The following is a 16,438-nucleotide window of genomic DNA, read 5'->3' as shown; positions in this document are numbered from 1 at the left end:
ATTAATAGGTTTCAGAGTAACAGCCGTGTTACTCTGTATTTGCAAAAAGAAAAGGAGTACTTGTGTTAGTCTCTAAGGTGCCACAAGTACTCCTTTTCTTTTGTCATATTAATATGAATAGTTAAGAGTAGACAAAAGGAATATAATGTGCGACATCAATGTTGTTTCGTCCAGATTTCTAGACAGAAGTTCTCTTCAATAGCACAAAATATATAGATGTGTCAGATTATGACAGTCATTTTGCTGGCTTGTGCGCTATTCAAATGAGCATCATTGTTGTCTGCACTATGCTGTGTGATAGTCAAAATTTTACTGTCACTCATGTACATTACCACCTCTACAGTTGCTTTCTGCACTCATTTCCTAACCCTTCCATTTCTACCAGGGTAAAATTCAGTATTGACCACTATAAAGCCTGTCCCCTGCTTATATTCCATGTATCTGCAGTAAAGGCATTATGCTGGCCCTCAGCATGAATTTCAACTGCACAGAATTTACAAGTTTCAGTGCAGCTTCCAAACGATTTGTGACATGAACATTTTCCAAAGTACCAGACATTTCTGTCGGTCATGTGTGACAGGTTTTCAGTACTGGAATGATAGTCCAAAAAGCTGATCACAGGTAGTTTTAACTTTAAGTTTCTAAGTAAAAAAATACTTTAGTGCAGCAGGTAGCATTTCTTAGTACTAAATTGTAAACTCTCTGGGTGAAATCCTGCCATTTTGCTTGAGGAAAGATCACTCAGTCCTTTTTCTGGACTCTGTTATAACTTTGCTTCCCTGTTAGTAAAGTTGGGAGGAAAGGATAAGAGTAGTGAAGTGGAAAAATGAGGAGTTTTATTAAGATATTTATTGTGTGTCTCTGTAAGGTAAAGACCAACAACAATATAAAAGCTTACAAAGATGGTTAACCTTCAACACTACAAATGTGTTAATGTGATGAAAGAAGCTCACAATTCTGCATCTTTGACTTTTACAGAGTGAGAAGGGAATGACCTCAGAAATAGTAGGCCAATCCTAATCTCTGACAGGAGACATTTACAATTGTTTTTAATCCTTTAATGGAAGTCACTAAACCTGTCTTGCAGATTTAGAAGTGAAAAATACATTAGCACCATCACATTAGTCTTTTACACTTCCCTAATTTTAGTGGTCTTGACCAGCAATGACAGGAAAGTATAGAAGCACCCTTGAAAACAGAATACCATAATTTTATTGTTGGATTGTAACATTAGGGTGTTCAAACTAATCAGTAAAGAAAAATACAATTGTATACCTAATAATTCCTTTGAATTAACCAATGGTTCCAATGTATTTTGATTTGGCTGTTTGGTTTTTTTTGCTGTAACTCATCAAACTCATCCCAGTTTCTGTCCATGTTGAGGTAGTTGAAACGGGGAAGTCTTTCTAGCTTTACGGACTGCGTCTTAGGGTAAACTTTGATGCTGGGAGCAATCAGTGCTGTGTAAATTGGCTTTCATTCAACTAATAGAAGACAGTATTGTTTTGTTGAGTGTTGAAGTTTTATTATAGCACCACGGAGACATGTTTTGAAGATGGAATTTGGTTAAAAAAAGCAAAAAGCATTTTTATTGTATTTTGTGTAATTAAAAACAATTAACCCTTTGTCAAATTACCTTTGTTTCCTCCAGAAAATTTGTAAATAAATAACTGGGATACAGTTGAGCACCTGTACCAGTTGACAAGGTTAAAACAAAAGGAGAGTGTGGATTTGCTTGCTGGGGTTTTAGAAAAAGCGATATCCTTGATTTTATAAGAAACAGACTGGGCCAATGTCCACACCAAATTCCTGATCAGGACCACCAATATCCATGGGAGCAATATCCACCACAGGCAACCTCATTGTCTTCCGTGTTCTGTATTCAAAGACTGTTTTACCCCATTCTCCAGTGTGCTTCTGCAAAAATTGAAGAGAAAATCAGTTTAGAGAAATCCAGTATAGTTCTACAGGGGGGTTATTTTACTTAATTTCACACCTCTTGTTCCTCACACCGATGTTCCATCCCCTGCACCATTCAAAGTACTGCATTTCCCTAATCATTATCTTCTTGGAAAGGCATATGTTTAGAAGAGCTCTTAATTAGTGTTCGAAGGCTGGGCTAGGTAGGGGGCAAGCATCAGATGGTTACAGCTCCCTGAACAAATCTCTGGCACACGCTCTAGGCTACACAGACACCATGCGTTTTTTTGCATGCATGCTCCAGCCTTGCACTGAGAAATGCTTCCCCCTCCTTGTGCACTGAGCACAGGAAAGGGAAACAGGAAAAAATAAGCTGCACTTCGCATTTGTCTCGTGCATGCAAAAAAACAGCAGCAAGAGGTTGCAGTGTAAACCAGGCTCATACTAGTTTAAGTTGCACTTTCTGTGATGTGCATGTGTATCTTTTGTGCCATTGAGACCTCAGATCACTGCAGCAGCGACCAGCAATTATGGAAGCTGTTGTGCATTAGTTTCTGCTGTCTAGACAGACTGCTGTTATTCACATCAACTGGCATTCTTGATCATAACTGCCATTCATCACTTGCTGTTACAACTGGCTTAGACTAGCTGCCTGCATGTTGCTGTCAGATGGTTCCCTGCCTGTTTCTGGTACCTGCCAGCGCTGAGCATACTGCCAAAGAGTAGGGGGAGTCCCCTCAGTTGTGGCTTTATCCTGGATGATGTCAGTCCTGCCTCAAGTGAACCCATCAATGAGTAGACTTCATGGCATCAGTACCCTCCAGCTATATATGGTCATGGAACAGTGCTACCTGGAAACATAGGCCAAAGCACCTACCTCAAAGGGAGATGAAATTGTCTATAGGCTACCTCTGTCTTAGTGTATAGCTTTTTCTCCCATGTGAATTTTTGCATGGTTGGGACAATCTAGCCCTTCATATTCAATTCCTGGTTCAACAAAAACTCCATTTTGGATTGAATAGAATTAGGTTTGGGGTGGAATCAGAATTTCAGCACCATGACTTGGATGAAAGGAGAAAGAAAAGGGGGCATCTAAAAGAAGACCTTTGTAAAGCACAGTTTCAAATAACATCTTACTCCACAAACAGAGCTGTTGATTTCAAAGCTGTTTTTAGCATTTAGCCTGTAGCAAGGGCCAGTGCAGAGGGCCCGGTCCCGGGAAGTGGCATAATGCCTGCCAGTACCTGCTCCTTGGTTTGCTGGCAAAGCGTATGATATACCCGCAGTTGGCTCCACTTAAACCGGTGCACCAGCACTGATTCCACCTATTCCCTGTCCGACCTCACTCAAGCTTCTGGAGTGTACTGTCTGAGCATCACAGCTGCAACTGTGTCCAGCCCTTGCAACGGGTGAGTGAGTCTTTGCTCTTTCCAGTGTCCCTGCACGGCTAGGATCCCATCTAGCCCTATATGTGGTGCTATCTTACAAAAATTCTGTGTACTTACAGTACAGCCATCTTCCAGAACGGCGTATGTGAATTTGCTGTTTCCTTCAGCCTTGAACTCGCTCTCAGTGGAACTCATCAGTTTCAGAGCTTTCTTAACATTTCCACTGGCCTGATCCATGTAAGCAATGCTGTTCTTGCAGTGATAAGTGATATTCTGAGAGGCGCGGCTAGAGAGCAATCTAAGGAATGCCATCTGCACATCTGAAACATCTTCTGGAAGCTCTGGATCTCCATAGCTGAACTGTGGTACAACACACAAAACAATCTTTTTTTTTTAACTGCTGATATATTTACTAGATTAAATTAATTCCATGGTATTACTTATCAGTGATGTGAACGAAATATAAGAATTGCTGCCTAGGTTATTAATTGAGAAGATCTAATATTTCTTACCTGGAAGCCACCATTCATAGACTCTCCAAACCAGATGTGTTTCTTTTCAGCTCCTGAACTGGTCCACCAGTTTTTACGTGGCACACTGCTGGGATTAGCATTGATGCATGTCTCACCAGTTTCCATATTACAGTATGCTTTTATTGCATCCATCTTGCAACCTTGGTTAGGATCAATCCAGTACTCTCCTAGAGGGACATAAAATAGCAGAAAATCAGGAGAGGAATTTGATTATTTTACCCATATGTTCTAAAGCGTATGTCTGTCTCAAATGCTTGCATTGAGTAAGAGGTATGAAAGTTTTGACTGAAGACAAGCCAGGAGAAGAATTAAGATGGCACAAAGAGACCATGTATGATCTCATTCAAATGCTCTAAGATGACTTGTCAGAGAAATTCTAGCTTTCTTTAAATTGTGTTACATATGGTCTGCAGCCAGCAAAGGACTTAAGCAGATATTTAACTTTAAACATCTGAGAAGTCTTATTGAAGCCAAAGGACCTACTTAAAAATCACACTTATACCAGTAGCAGCTATGTTAGTCTGTATCCGCAAAAAGAACAGGAGTACTTGTGGCACCTTAGAGACTAACAAATTTATTAGAGCATAAGCTTTCGTGGGCTACAGCTCACTTCATCGGATGCATAGAATGGAACATATAGTAAGAAGATATATATATATACACATACAGAGAAGGTGTACTTATGCTCTAATAAATTTGTTAGTCTCTAAGGTGCCACAAGTCCTCCTGTTCTTTTTACTTATACTAAGTACTTTGTTCTATCAGGGCCCAAATCATTTGGGGGCAAACTTCTTATTGGCCTAAGACTCCACCGACGACAGTGGGGTTGCTCTCTTTATATGCTGATGATGAATTTGATTTTAAAGTCAGCATTCTAATGTCAGTAGTTTCATTTCTCCACGAGTTTGTATTTAAGTTATTATAACGGAAGATACATTTACCATACTTTGTGCTCTTGGAATGGTATGCTGTAAGTTGATGACGACAATTATTTTTCAGCAGATTTCTGCATTTTGAAGAATGCTTATTTTTGTTTGTTTGGATTTCATGGAAAACAGATCATGATAAAGATTACAGCACCTCTAAAACTTTTGATTAAGTGTAATCTTTTTGTAATTAGACTTTATGTTACTGCTTTTACACCATTTGTTACTTATTTGGTTCTTTAATGGACAATAAATTAAAAAATAAAGTTTTGATTCAATTTGATAAACCTATTACAAAACAACTTTTCAGATATAAAGAGAAGCATTGCATGCAGGGTTCATATTTTGGTGTAAAACACCATGTTATTTTATCAGGAAAGTATTAATAATAAATCTATTTCAATGAGGCTTTCCCACTTTCCCCGCTCCCACCCCCAAAATTCAATTAAACTGCAAGTTCTACTAAAAAAAAAAAAAGAAAATTCTGACACCTGTAGAGGAGCAACAAAGTTTCATGGGTGAAACCAAGGGTATATTCTAAAGAAAATATGGTTGCACAGTTCTCACTCAGGGCCTGATTTGCCCTGCTGTGACTTTGGGTCTGAGCAAATTCCACTGAAACCAATAGGAATCTTTCCAGTGATATCACTGTGCTTTGGATCAGGCCCTCGGTTACTAATGATGATGTACAAAAAAGAGAACCAAAATGGAGTTTCAGATTTCAGCTTTACTTTGTGGTGCTTGCCGTTAGAAAACAGTCTTTTATTGACATATGAGAAGCCCAGCCATGACAATGCAAATGGTTCATATTCGTTTTTCAGAGTACAGTCACACTGCAAACAGAACAATTCAAGATCCAGGTGGTATTACCAATATTGAAAAAAAAAAAATCTAACATACCGCTGTTGAGTTCAGGATGGCAGAATTTCAGGTCTCTGCAGTTACGAGCTGGGTTCTTCCGGGAGCCATCAGGGCTAACGATGTTTTCAATTTGGTTGTTAATTGATTTCATTGAAGATAAGATGTCGTTCATATTGACCTTGTTTTCAGATGGCTGGTCTCCGTAGTAGTATGATGGTCCTTTTTCACCAGTTAAACCACCAATGCCATCACCTCCCCCACAGCATGGACCAGGAGCCCCAGGAGGTCCAGGGGGACCCGCGGGACCTGGGTGGCCAGGTGAACCCTAGGAAATAAAGAACATAATGTTGATTAAGGATTGCAGGCTCAGACCCAAGTCCATACAAGTACTATATGGACCATAAATATAAAGCTAAGGACAGTGCTAGTTACAGAAAAACCTTTATTGCTTTTTTTTCACTCAGCTCTACCGTTAGCCACTCTGGGACCAGTTTAGCCCATCCTCTTCCTAATTCAGTGTCAAATTGTGGGCCACCTTGTTCAAGTTGAGTTGTAGAGATGAAGAAGATGCTGGGAGCCCTTGTACTCATGCATGCAGAGCAGCCACAATATGGCTAAGGAACAAAGGCAATGAACTAAACTGAGAGTACTAGCCTCCCCAGATGGGGAAAGTAGGCTGTAGTCCTGCCTCTACTTCACACTAGCCTGCCTCTACTTCACACTAGCCCGCCTCTACTTCACACTAGCCCGCAGAGTTGTCAAGGCTTTAAAGAGAAGAGGAGATTTTGCTCTCCCATATTAAATGGGAAATGTTGGTGCTTATCTGGGGCCTGAGCCAAAGCCTAATGAATTAAATGTCTCCATTGAATTCAGTGGACTTGGATCAAGCCCCTGGTGCTCAGTGGGTAGATACATTCTACATTAGCTGTCATTCCAGCATGCACAGTGTTAGAAAGGTTCATCTTTTTAATGATAGATCGATCAATAAAAAGGAGCTGTTCATTTAATGAAAGTTGTGCTTGCTGTCCACTTACCGCAGACCCACTTTCACCTCGATTACCACGAGGGCCTGGAGGACCTATGGGACCTGGGTAACCACTCGTACCATCCTTTCCAGGAGGACCAGCTGGGCCAGGGGGACCCTAGAACAATGACAAACACGGTTAAATATAAAAGATCGCATATGTTATTTATGCATTATTTCAAATATTAAAAAGTATTTTAAAGCACTTCATTCTTATGAATTATCATGTGCTTCCTGGTTCTTTAGCTCTTGCCATTTGACAGTTGCCATATTTTTAGTTCAAAACATTTGTTCTAACACAGTTGGATTTGCTTAATCAGGAAATGTTACTTACTCTCGCTCCCATAGCTCCTGGACTTCCATTTGCACCTTGTGGTCCCAGAGGACCCTGTTAAAAGAAGATGGGTCATAAATATTCTCTAACCTACTGGATGCAGCAGGAATCTTTGTGATGTTTCTTGTGTAATCATTTTAATAGATAACTTTAAAGATTTTTTTATGTAAAGCAAATAATTGAAAAAAGATTTTTCAAGCTCAGATATGACAAATAAAACCTGGTCATTCTCTAAACAGAAAAGTATAAGGTCTCATCCAGTGCCCAATGGGAGTCTTCCCATTGACTTCTGTGGGCTCTGGCTAAAGCCCTAATTCTATTGGAATACACAAAACTATCACTGCAGCGCTGACTATGGTATTTGCAGGATTTCTTTTAAGGATTCTGCAAACATCAATTATTTTAAATAAATTAAGAGTAAATGACCATTTACTTATTGATGAATTGCCAAGGAATAAATAGGGCTAATAGCTTCCTACTGAAAAATGTAAGTTAATGGAATTCTGTCAAGATTTTACTCTGTCCATGAGAGTAGTGAGCCGCAGATCAGATGCCACAGTATGGTAAATTTTGGTTAATGGCTTTTTAATCATGGCCTCTACTCATTTAGATTTTACATGCAATGCCATTACAGTTGTGGCATTGCTATGACATTACATAACCCATTCGTTTTTAGAGAATTGCATGGGGTTTGGTCTGTAGATTCTCTTTAGAGTCAGTGGAAGCTTTACAGTTAAAATTCCTTTAAATACAAATCTTCTTCATGCAGAATTATATGACTGTGAAGACAATTATATATACCTAGGGTTGGATTATTTGTTGCTCTGTGCCTTGTGTAGTCATTAATAGCTAAACAAAATGAGTGCACAGTGCATGTAAAACACTAGAGTTCTGATCTGATAGCATTTCACACTCACTTTGCCTGGTGTAAATGACTACACAAGTTGCAGGGCAACAAAAAATCCAGTCTTCAGACTCTAAGGGTAGTATATTTCAAAGCCAAATTAAGGATTTGGATATTCAGTTGCCATTAATTTCTAGCCAAAACTGGGCAGCCAAATCCCACAGGCACCTTTGAAAATCTCAAGAGCAAAACACTAGGATTCTGACAAAGTCACAGACCATAAACGTGAATATTATTTACCCTAAACAAAACCAGAAGCCTCATTCAAAGTGGTTTTCTCAAACCCAGTTTTGTGTCTTAGGAACCTAATGAATCCATTGAGATCTTTATTCATCCTTGTCCCCACTTGGTGTAACATCGGGATCAAGACTACTGATTGTCTTTAATATTTAAAATACACAGATGCTTTAGTAAATTACATAACGCTGAATTCTTTTTCTCTGTAACCTGGCATTGAATCACTGTAATTGAAAGAAGAATTATAGCCTTAGTATAAAATTTCAACATAATACTTACAGGGGGACCAGGGGAACCTGGGTTACCAGGAAATCCTCTATGACCCTTAATGCCATTGCTGCCACGCTCACCAGTTTCACCTTTGTCACCACGAGGACCTTGGGCACCCTTTAAAAATAGATTAGTAATAAAAATGGATATAAAAATAAGTAGGAGAAATTGTCAAAACCAGAAAATGGCAGAACTGATAGTCCAAGTGCTTTAAAGGGGGACTTACTGGAGCACCACGAGCACCAGAAGGACCAGCAGGGCCAACGGGACCAGAAGGACCCTAGGGACAAAAAAGGAATGAGAGATATTCATGATCAAATGCAATTGCCATACTCTTTTCTCTAGAGAGACAGTACGTGCAGATACTAGAGCTAGTCAGAAAGTAGGGAGGAAGTCCACAAACTTAGTAATTGAGCTTAGCTTTCTGTTGATAAGTTTCTTATATTATTTGGTAACAAAGACTACAAAATCTACTTGATAGCCAGCTCCACTTAAACAATCCCTTTGATACATTAGACCAGGCCTCATGTGCAAGTGAATTTGGCTCCTGTCGGGAGGCACTTGGTGTCCTATAGGATTAGACCCAACATTTGGTGAGAGGTTGGGCTTTTCCAAAGTGCACAACTCCCTCAGCTATTATAATATTACTAGTGCTGTACAGGCAAAGCATAGTTTGTAAAGAGAGACAGTCTGGTTGGCTTATTGACTATGTGGCATCAAAAAGTACTCTATGGGTTTGAGCTTAAACTGTGCATAGCTATTTATGATTTAGGAAGGTTCACACTTATGGCAGCATGTAGAGTACACGGCATGCCCAGGTATAAACAGAAGTGTAGACAGTGAGGCACTGCTTAAGTGAATAGAGTGCCCTAGACCCCTGATGCCTGGGGTATATCCCTATATGGCTCTCCATTTGTCCAAGCAGTGCCTCTCTGTGTCTACACTGATATTTTTAGCAGTGTAGTATCTGCTGCTGGAACCTTTCCCCACCACAGCGAAAGACTTTCCCTGCTGCCTCTCCCCAGCCAGAGCCTTTCACTGCTGCAGACAGACAGACACACACACACAGTTTGACTCTTCCATACTCCCGTGCTCTCTGTTAGTGTATAAAACAGATTGCATCTGGTAAAACAATACAAAATGGACAGTAGGTGCTTTCTGTCGTGTTTGCACTCACCGGATGTCCTCTTTCACCTGTTTTTCCAGCTGGACCAACGTTCCCTGGGGGCCCAGGATGACCAGAGGCACCAGGTAAACCCGGGCCACCATTTTCACCACGATCGCCCTGCAGAGACATTCACAACAGCCAGCATCAGAAACACATCTATTTATTACAACATAGTGCATATGTAACCAACACCTCACTGATGCCGTAGAGACAGCAGGTGCAGTACAGATCAGTACCTAGATACCTCAGGGATTGGCAATCTATACATGCCATAGATACTTAATGCCTCCTACCTTGGGTCCTGGGGATCCATCACGACCTGGCAAGCCATCTGATCCAGGGTTACCCTGAAAAACACGGAGAGGTAAAAGTTTAAATATTCGCAGCATTACGGCATAGCCAACATGTTTTAGACTTAATCAGGATAATGCTCCTCAAAAGAAGAAGGGAGACAGAAATGATTTAAATACAGCCCTCACAGAAAGGACCAGGTTGTAGGCAGCCCTTCTGCAGATTTTCAGGAAGACAGCATGCCAGGAGATTCATATTGCCCCCTTGTGTAGCCCTTATAAGGATCTGTCACAGCTGCAGCCCCTGCACTTGTAACAGTGAAGGGAGTGTTCCTTTGGTCGACACCAGTTAGGATAGGACCATGGCCTACAGAGAGGGTAGGTTGGACTAGGGGGAACCGGCTGCATCCTTTTAAATGAGAATGGTGTTGGGCCAGTTCCCCTATGCACCAGGCTTTTCAGGGTGGGATTCTAAATCCACTGTAGTTCCCCCTTAGACAGGCCTGTGTATAATTCACAGTCTAGCATGAAAATCTGAAATATCTGCTTACATCTCTGCCAGATTCTCCAGATGAGCCACTTAGACCAGGAGGACCTTGTAGACCTGGAGCGCCACGTTCTCCTGGGTTACCATTGCTGCCTGGTTTACCATCTTCACCCTGCATAGAAAAATGAAATGGGTTCATTACATATTGATTTTTTGTAATGTCATCAAATTATTCAGTTCTTGGTCTCTCTCTCTCTCTCCCTCTCCTCCCCTCCCCAATCAAGTGCAGCATCCTGTGCAAAAACACTGACCAGGAAGGAGTGGGTTAACTTCAGTAGAGCTACAATGGTGAAAATCCAGTGCCACTCCACTGATTACTATGGAATAAATAAGAACAGAATCTGGCCCAACAGATGTGGGATGAACGTGATGTTCTGTTTGTCTTATATTTTTTGAGCAAGGTACATAATGAAAATTTAGCAAATGAATAGCTGGTAATGAGTGGCATTAACACTGAAGAACTACTCATGAATTGCATGGGCCTTTCCACTGAATAATGAGTTAAAGAGAACAGAGAAGTGTGGTACAACTGGAGACATGATGTGTCAGAATTTTGATACGTTTTATGAAGATTTACTAGTGAATTATTCTGTTTTTGAGTTGTGTGAGGATGTTCATATACTTTTAGATAATCCTCAGAACAATCCAAGAATATTAGTAGTAGAGACCAAAGACAACTCCAGATTCAAGTACCACTCAATACAGGGAAAGTTTAGTCTGGATAGTAACTTTATAGTTCGTGCCATTCTCTAACTACTGGAGCAAACCCAGAAGTCCCTACTTAATTTTCACTTAGCTTTGCCATCAGTCAGAATTTGCCTAAGTACAAACCAAGTAAGGACTTCAGGATTTGGCCTATTATCAAGACATTTTGTCACATTCATTACATGTGGAATTCAGGATTGTCATTAAACTGTGTCTAATTCTGGGGGCCCACTCATTAGGAGAGATGTGGACAAATTGGTGAGAGTCCAGAAAAGAGTCACAAAAATAATAAAAGGTTTAGAAAACTTGACCTATGAAGAAAGGTTTAAAAAACCTGGAATCTTTAGTTTTGAGAAAAGAAGACTGAAGGGTGACCTCACAGCAGTCTTCAAATATGTTAAGGGCTGTTATAAAGAAGACTGTGATCAATGTTCTCTATGTCCAGCGGAGGTAGGACAAAAAGTAATGGGCTTAATCTGTAGCAAGGGAGATGTAGGTTAGATATTAGGAAAAACTTTCTAACTATAAGGGTAGTTAAGCTCTGAAATAGGCTTCCAAGGATTATTGTGGAATCCGCATCACTGGAGGTTTTTTAAGAACAAATTAGATAAACACTTGTCAGGGATGGTCTAGTTTCACTTGGTCCTGCCTCAGAACAGGGGGTTGGAGTTGAAAACATCTCAAGGTCTTCCAGCTCTACATTTCTGTAATTCTGTGAAAGGCTGAAACTCTATTAGATATCTACTGCATAATGTCAGCTGCATTATCTTTGAGGGTAAATTATGTCAATAAACCTCCATTTACCTTTGGGCCAGGCATGCCAGGAGCACCTGGTCTGCCAGCAAGGCCTGGCGGTCCCACAATACCACGTTGACCAACTATACCTGAGGGGCCTGGACTACCTGGTGGACCCTGTCAAAAATATTTCAAATAAATAAGTGTTAGGTACTCAGTTGAAATATGACTTTGAATCATTATCTTCCTTTGATGACATACTTATTAAATTTCTATTCACAGGTTTAATGAACGCTGTGAAATAATTTACTTACCATTTCTCCTCTTGAACCTGGTGAACCTTTTTCACCTGGTTGGCCAGGCTCACCTTTAGGACCAGCACCTCCAGGGCTACCAGCCGGACCAGTGCTACCTGCCGGACCAGGACCACCATCCTTTCCAGGAGCTCCAACATTACCAGGTGGCCCTGGATTGCCCTATACATGAATTTTAAAGAGAGAAAACTCAGATACAATATTGGATATACTAGATGAGACAACACTATATACTACTTCATCATGATCAATTTAACACAGACCATTTCCATTAAAGTAAGTGGGAGCTGTGAGAGTTCAGAACCTATGCAAAATACATCACTTGTTTTGGTGTCTAAATGCAGACTTGGATGCCTAACTTTAGGCACCTACATTTGGAAAGGCTGGCCTGATTTTATATAAAAGCCTATCCCCTCACCTAAATCTAGATTTTTTTTCCTCTTGATATTTTAAGTCTTGGGTGGAAGTGGAACTGCATATTTTTATACCAGGGCTCTGCCAGAGGGATTCCTACATATTGATGGTACTGGTTGATTTCTGGAATCTCCCACCCGGAACAGACTCTCGCTGTCACTGTATCATAGCCCTGGTATGGGGTGCCTGGTATCAAAGAGATGGAACATATATGCAATGAGATCTTTTCAATAAAAGGTCAGATCCAAAACCCACTGAAGCCAATGGAAATACTTCTGTGGACTTCACAGGACTTTAGATGAGGCCAAAAAATGTGAACTTTATTATCCAGTATTTACTGGGGGTAGATTATATATACATATTCTTCTCATGGTCATGATTTTCTAACTGTGAAGCAGAACTTTGATTTGGGTCTGTCTGTGACTATGGAATATTGAAAAGACATAAGAATCTGTTAAGAAAAATCTCACGGTGTGACAGGAAGCAGGAACTTTTCTTATGTCATTTCTCACTTAAGACTGTATGGTAACTGTGGGTAAATGCTAATTTTTAATGGAATTTAGTTGATTTATCCAACTTTTGCCACCTCCATTTTTCAGTTTGTTTAAAAAAAAAGAGTCCAAAGTCATAGTCCAGTATTTATGGTGTAAGAAGGCGCATATGGTGTGAACAAGTGTAATATAGAATAGCTTTTCTTGGGACAGAGATGGTCTACAAAAATTTGGGAAAGTGTAATATGCAGGAAATAGTGATTATAATGGGATAGTGTAGATTTTCAGTTATCTGATCTTTATATTGTGGGTCACCTCCACAAGGGAATGATGCTCCTATGGACCATCTTCTTTCCAAATACCTCTCCCTCTAACTGCTTGGTTCTAAAATTGTTTCATTCTGCAGGCAGCCAAAAAGGGCCTAAATGATCAACTGTGATCTATGGAACACAATTTAAAATCACTGATAGAAAGAAAGGAGGCTTTGGGTGAGAAGAAAACACTACAAGTCAAGATCCTAAACTGTACATTTCTTGCATCATAAAGAGCAAGAGAGAGAATAGGACATTTATGATCACCATAAACAGATAGATAAATAAATAACCCAAATTCTACTGGAGGTAATGGAGAGACCTCACTGCGTTCAGTAGGTTTTGGAGGAGCAAGCACAATGACTATCAGGACAATAAATGAAAGAATTGCCATCCAAAGCAAAGTGAGATGGGGATAAGCCCATTTTTGTGAAGTTAAGACAAAGAAGAAACTTTACTTTCAGTATACTTGTGTATTATTTATGCCAATGTACTGTAATAGTGATATGTGTTAGATATAACAGCAAGGTAAGTATACACTTACACTATTACCAGGAGGACCAGGCATGCCTCTGGCACCTGGGAAACCAGATGAACCCTGAAATGCATAAGTAAGGGTAGTAGTCAATTTTAAAACATTGGCAACAAAACAGGAAAGAAAAAGGATGAGGGAATATCAGAAGTTTGGTTGGTACCTGAGTTTCCTAACACAATACATCTCTGCTGTGGTTTCAAAATCATGGCAAAGGCTTAAGGCAAAGAACAGAGCAAGGCTGGGTGATATTTAGCCATTTTGTACAAGGGCTGAATAAATTTCCATGATAACTAAACATACAGTCCCAATGTTAACTTTTGACGCTGGAAGATCTCAGCTATATCTCAGGGTCTAAGAAAAATTGCCAAGGTGGTCTTTCAGATCAAAATCGCAGGTGACCTGGAGTAGGCCATAGATGGTTTGGCTTAGTTACTCCAGCCTACTCCTGTGCAGGAGAAGTTTGTTATGCCAAAGCCAATCCAAGACCACCAATGCACTGTGCTTGCTGCAGATCGTGCTGGAGTTGTTGCCCCAGTAATAATCAGCAGTGTTGTCTACCAGTGATAGACTGACAGAAAAGGTTAACACTCACAGGGCTGCCTGGAGCACCACGCTCTCCTTTTGCTCCTTGGGAACCAGCTGGACCCTACAGTGAATGAAAAGAACGTTGTAATCTGATATGAAAAACCCTCAACAACAGATAAGATTCTAAGATGTGTCAATGCATTATGTATTTCAAACAGCTCAAACTAATATCATAACTGAAAGAAATTTGAAGTTGAATTTGGGTAACAATGAATACTTAATACTTACTGGTGCACCAGGGCCTCCTTGAGGACCTGCAGCTCCTGCGGGACCAGGCTCACCTCTTTCACCACCAGGGCCTCTCTCTCCTTTTCCACCAGGTTCCCCATTTTGTCCCTGTATTCAAATAAATTCTTATAAATTCTGTTTTGTTAAAAGGGCTATGAGACAGAAGGTAGTTGAGTTTCCTTGGATGTATCCACTTGTTAACTAAGAATACATGGCTATAAGTTATAAATCCATTGAAGGCAATGGATAATATAAATCCAATGTGAGATCAGAACCAAGACCCAGATACTCTTGTCTAAGGAGCTGACACACAATTTAGAAACTCAGCTCTGGTTGCAGACTGTATTGATAGGTGTCTCTTGCTCTAAATCTCACTAAAGAGAATTTGGTAGGGAAGAGGATGGGAATCTTGAAGTATGGCTGAGTAAGTAAACAAAGGGAAATAATTAAAATACATATTAAATATAGAAGTGGAATATAGAGTTATAGTTTGCCATGCTGTGCTTGGTAAATCATTCTAAGATGGACACGAATATGGTCAGTTATTACTAACATCAATTAAAAATAAAAATTGAGTATCAAGTTTGTTTGGTATTTATACTCACGGGGGCTCCAGGGAAGCCAGCAGGCCCAGGGGGGCCCTGTTCACCTCGATCACCCTGCAGAAAAGAAACATATGCTAGATGTAAGAATGAGAAAAATATTCTTCACATCTCATGTGTGAGAACTCTTTGGTGAACATGGTTCATGTTACTCTATCATGCCCCTACTTGAAATAAAATTTAAATGTGGTTACTGAACTTTATACTTTCAAACTGTTTAATTATGTCACTCTTGATAATTATTAGCCTTGTGCCAAATCCTGTTCTCAGTTACATCCGTGTAAGTCCTCAGTGGAGTTATTCCAGTTACACCCTGGTGTAACTGAGATCAAAATTTGGCCCATTTTATCAATATGAAAATGAACACCATGAAATAAGTGAATTTTGAAAAGTTTACTTAATTATTAAAATAGAAAACATACAAAATTAGACCATTAAACAAACTAATAGTTCAAAACTTTTAGGATTTAATTTTATTTATTTATTTAGTGATATTTTCAACCAGAGATGAAAATACCAAGAAACTGTGCATCTCAGATTTTCTCCCACTTCTCTGGTATCTTTCATAGCTTTAACAATAAGTGGTCTGATTTTCAGAAGTTCTGAGCCAGAACAAATCTCACTGAAGTCAGTAGGAGATGCAGGTGCTCAGCACCTTTTGAAATCAGGCCTCATCTGTTCTTGAAGACATCACTTAACTGTAAAGCTGAATCTCACCCAGGTAATAGAATCTACAGTAGAGTTATGACTGAACAAAGAGGACGATCACTTACAGGACCACCACGGGCACCTGTAGGACCAGGGGGTCCAGCTGAACCAGGTTCTCCCTGAAAGAATGGAAAGATGTTTGTTTAAGAATTATTCCTCCATCTAAGGAGGAAATCTCAGACATATATACACAACCCTCATTTCAACACAAGGTTATAAACTACCTTATCTCCATGTGGGCCAGCTGGACCTGGGGGCCCAATGGGACCTGCAGATCCCTACAAAATTAGAAAATAATGTATTTAGTATAGGAGTATTATTTTCATGTATTGTGATCAATAAAACTTGCATCTCACGCTCAGTATATATATGGCTTTTTAGTTATTTTAACAGCAGACAATCTACTTC

The 16,438-nt window shown here is 39.9% G+C and overlaps 1 protein-coding gene across 1 annotated transcript in view; it reads right to left on the bottom strand.

Annotated features, from left to right (window-relative positions):
* Window positions 1-1,770: 1,770 nt before the first annotated feature.
* COL3A1 (collagen type III alpha 1 chain) overlaps window positions 1,771-16,438 on the bottom strand; it is a 67,448-nt gene continuing 52,780 nt past the window's right edge. The window contains exons 33-51 of the mRNA XM_077829756.1: window positions 16,255-16,308; window positions 16,096-16,149; window positions 15,326-15,379; window positions 14,721-14,828; window positions 14,500-14,553; window positions 13,917-13,970; window positions 12,157-12,318; window positions 11,912-12,019; window positions 10,407-10,514; window positions 9,859-9,912; window positions 9,575-9,682; window positions 8,624-8,677; window positions 8,407-8,514; window positions 6,987-7,040; window positions 6,663-6,770; window positions 5,668-5,953; window positions 3,821-4,008; window positions 3,426-3,668; window positions 1,771-1,917 (exon numbers count right to left, since the gene is read on the bottom strand). Of these exons, the coding sequence (XP_077685882.1) occupies window positions 1,771-1,917; window positions 3,426-3,668; window positions 3,821-4,008; window positions 5,668-5,953; window positions 6,663-6,770; window positions 6,987-7,040; window positions 8,407-8,514; window positions 8,624-8,677; window positions 9,575-9,682; window positions 9,859-9,912; window positions 10,407-10,514; window positions 11,912-12,019; window positions 12,157-12,318; window positions 13,917-13,970; window positions 14,500-14,553; window positions 14,721-14,828; window positions 15,326-15,379; window positions 16,096-16,149; window positions 16,255-16,308 (2,106 nt within the window). The remainder of the gene's footprint in view (window positions 1,918-3,425; window positions 3,669-3,820; window positions 4,009-5,667; window positions 5,954-6,662; window positions 6,771-6,986; window positions 7,041-8,406; window positions 8,515-8,623; window positions 8,678-9,574; window positions 9,683-9,858; window positions 9,913-10,406; window positions 10,515-11,911; window positions 12,020-12,156; window positions 12,319-13,916; window positions 13,971-14,499; window positions 14,554-14,720; window positions 14,829-15,325; window positions 15,380-16,095; window positions 16,150-16,254; window positions 16,309-16,438) is intronic.

The sequence above is a fragment of the Eretmochelys imbricata genome, chromosome 11 (genome assembly GCF_965152235.1).
Source record: "Eretmochelys imbricata isolate rEreImb1 chromosome 11, rEreImb1.hap1, whole genome shotgun sequence".
In the NCBI taxonomy this organism is placed as follows: domain Eukaryota; kingdom Metazoa; phylum Chordata; order Testudines; family Cheloniidae; genus Eretmochelys; species Eretmochelys imbricata.
Note: the sequence above shows the minus strand (reverse complement) of the source record. Positions and strands in the feature narration are given on the sequence as shown.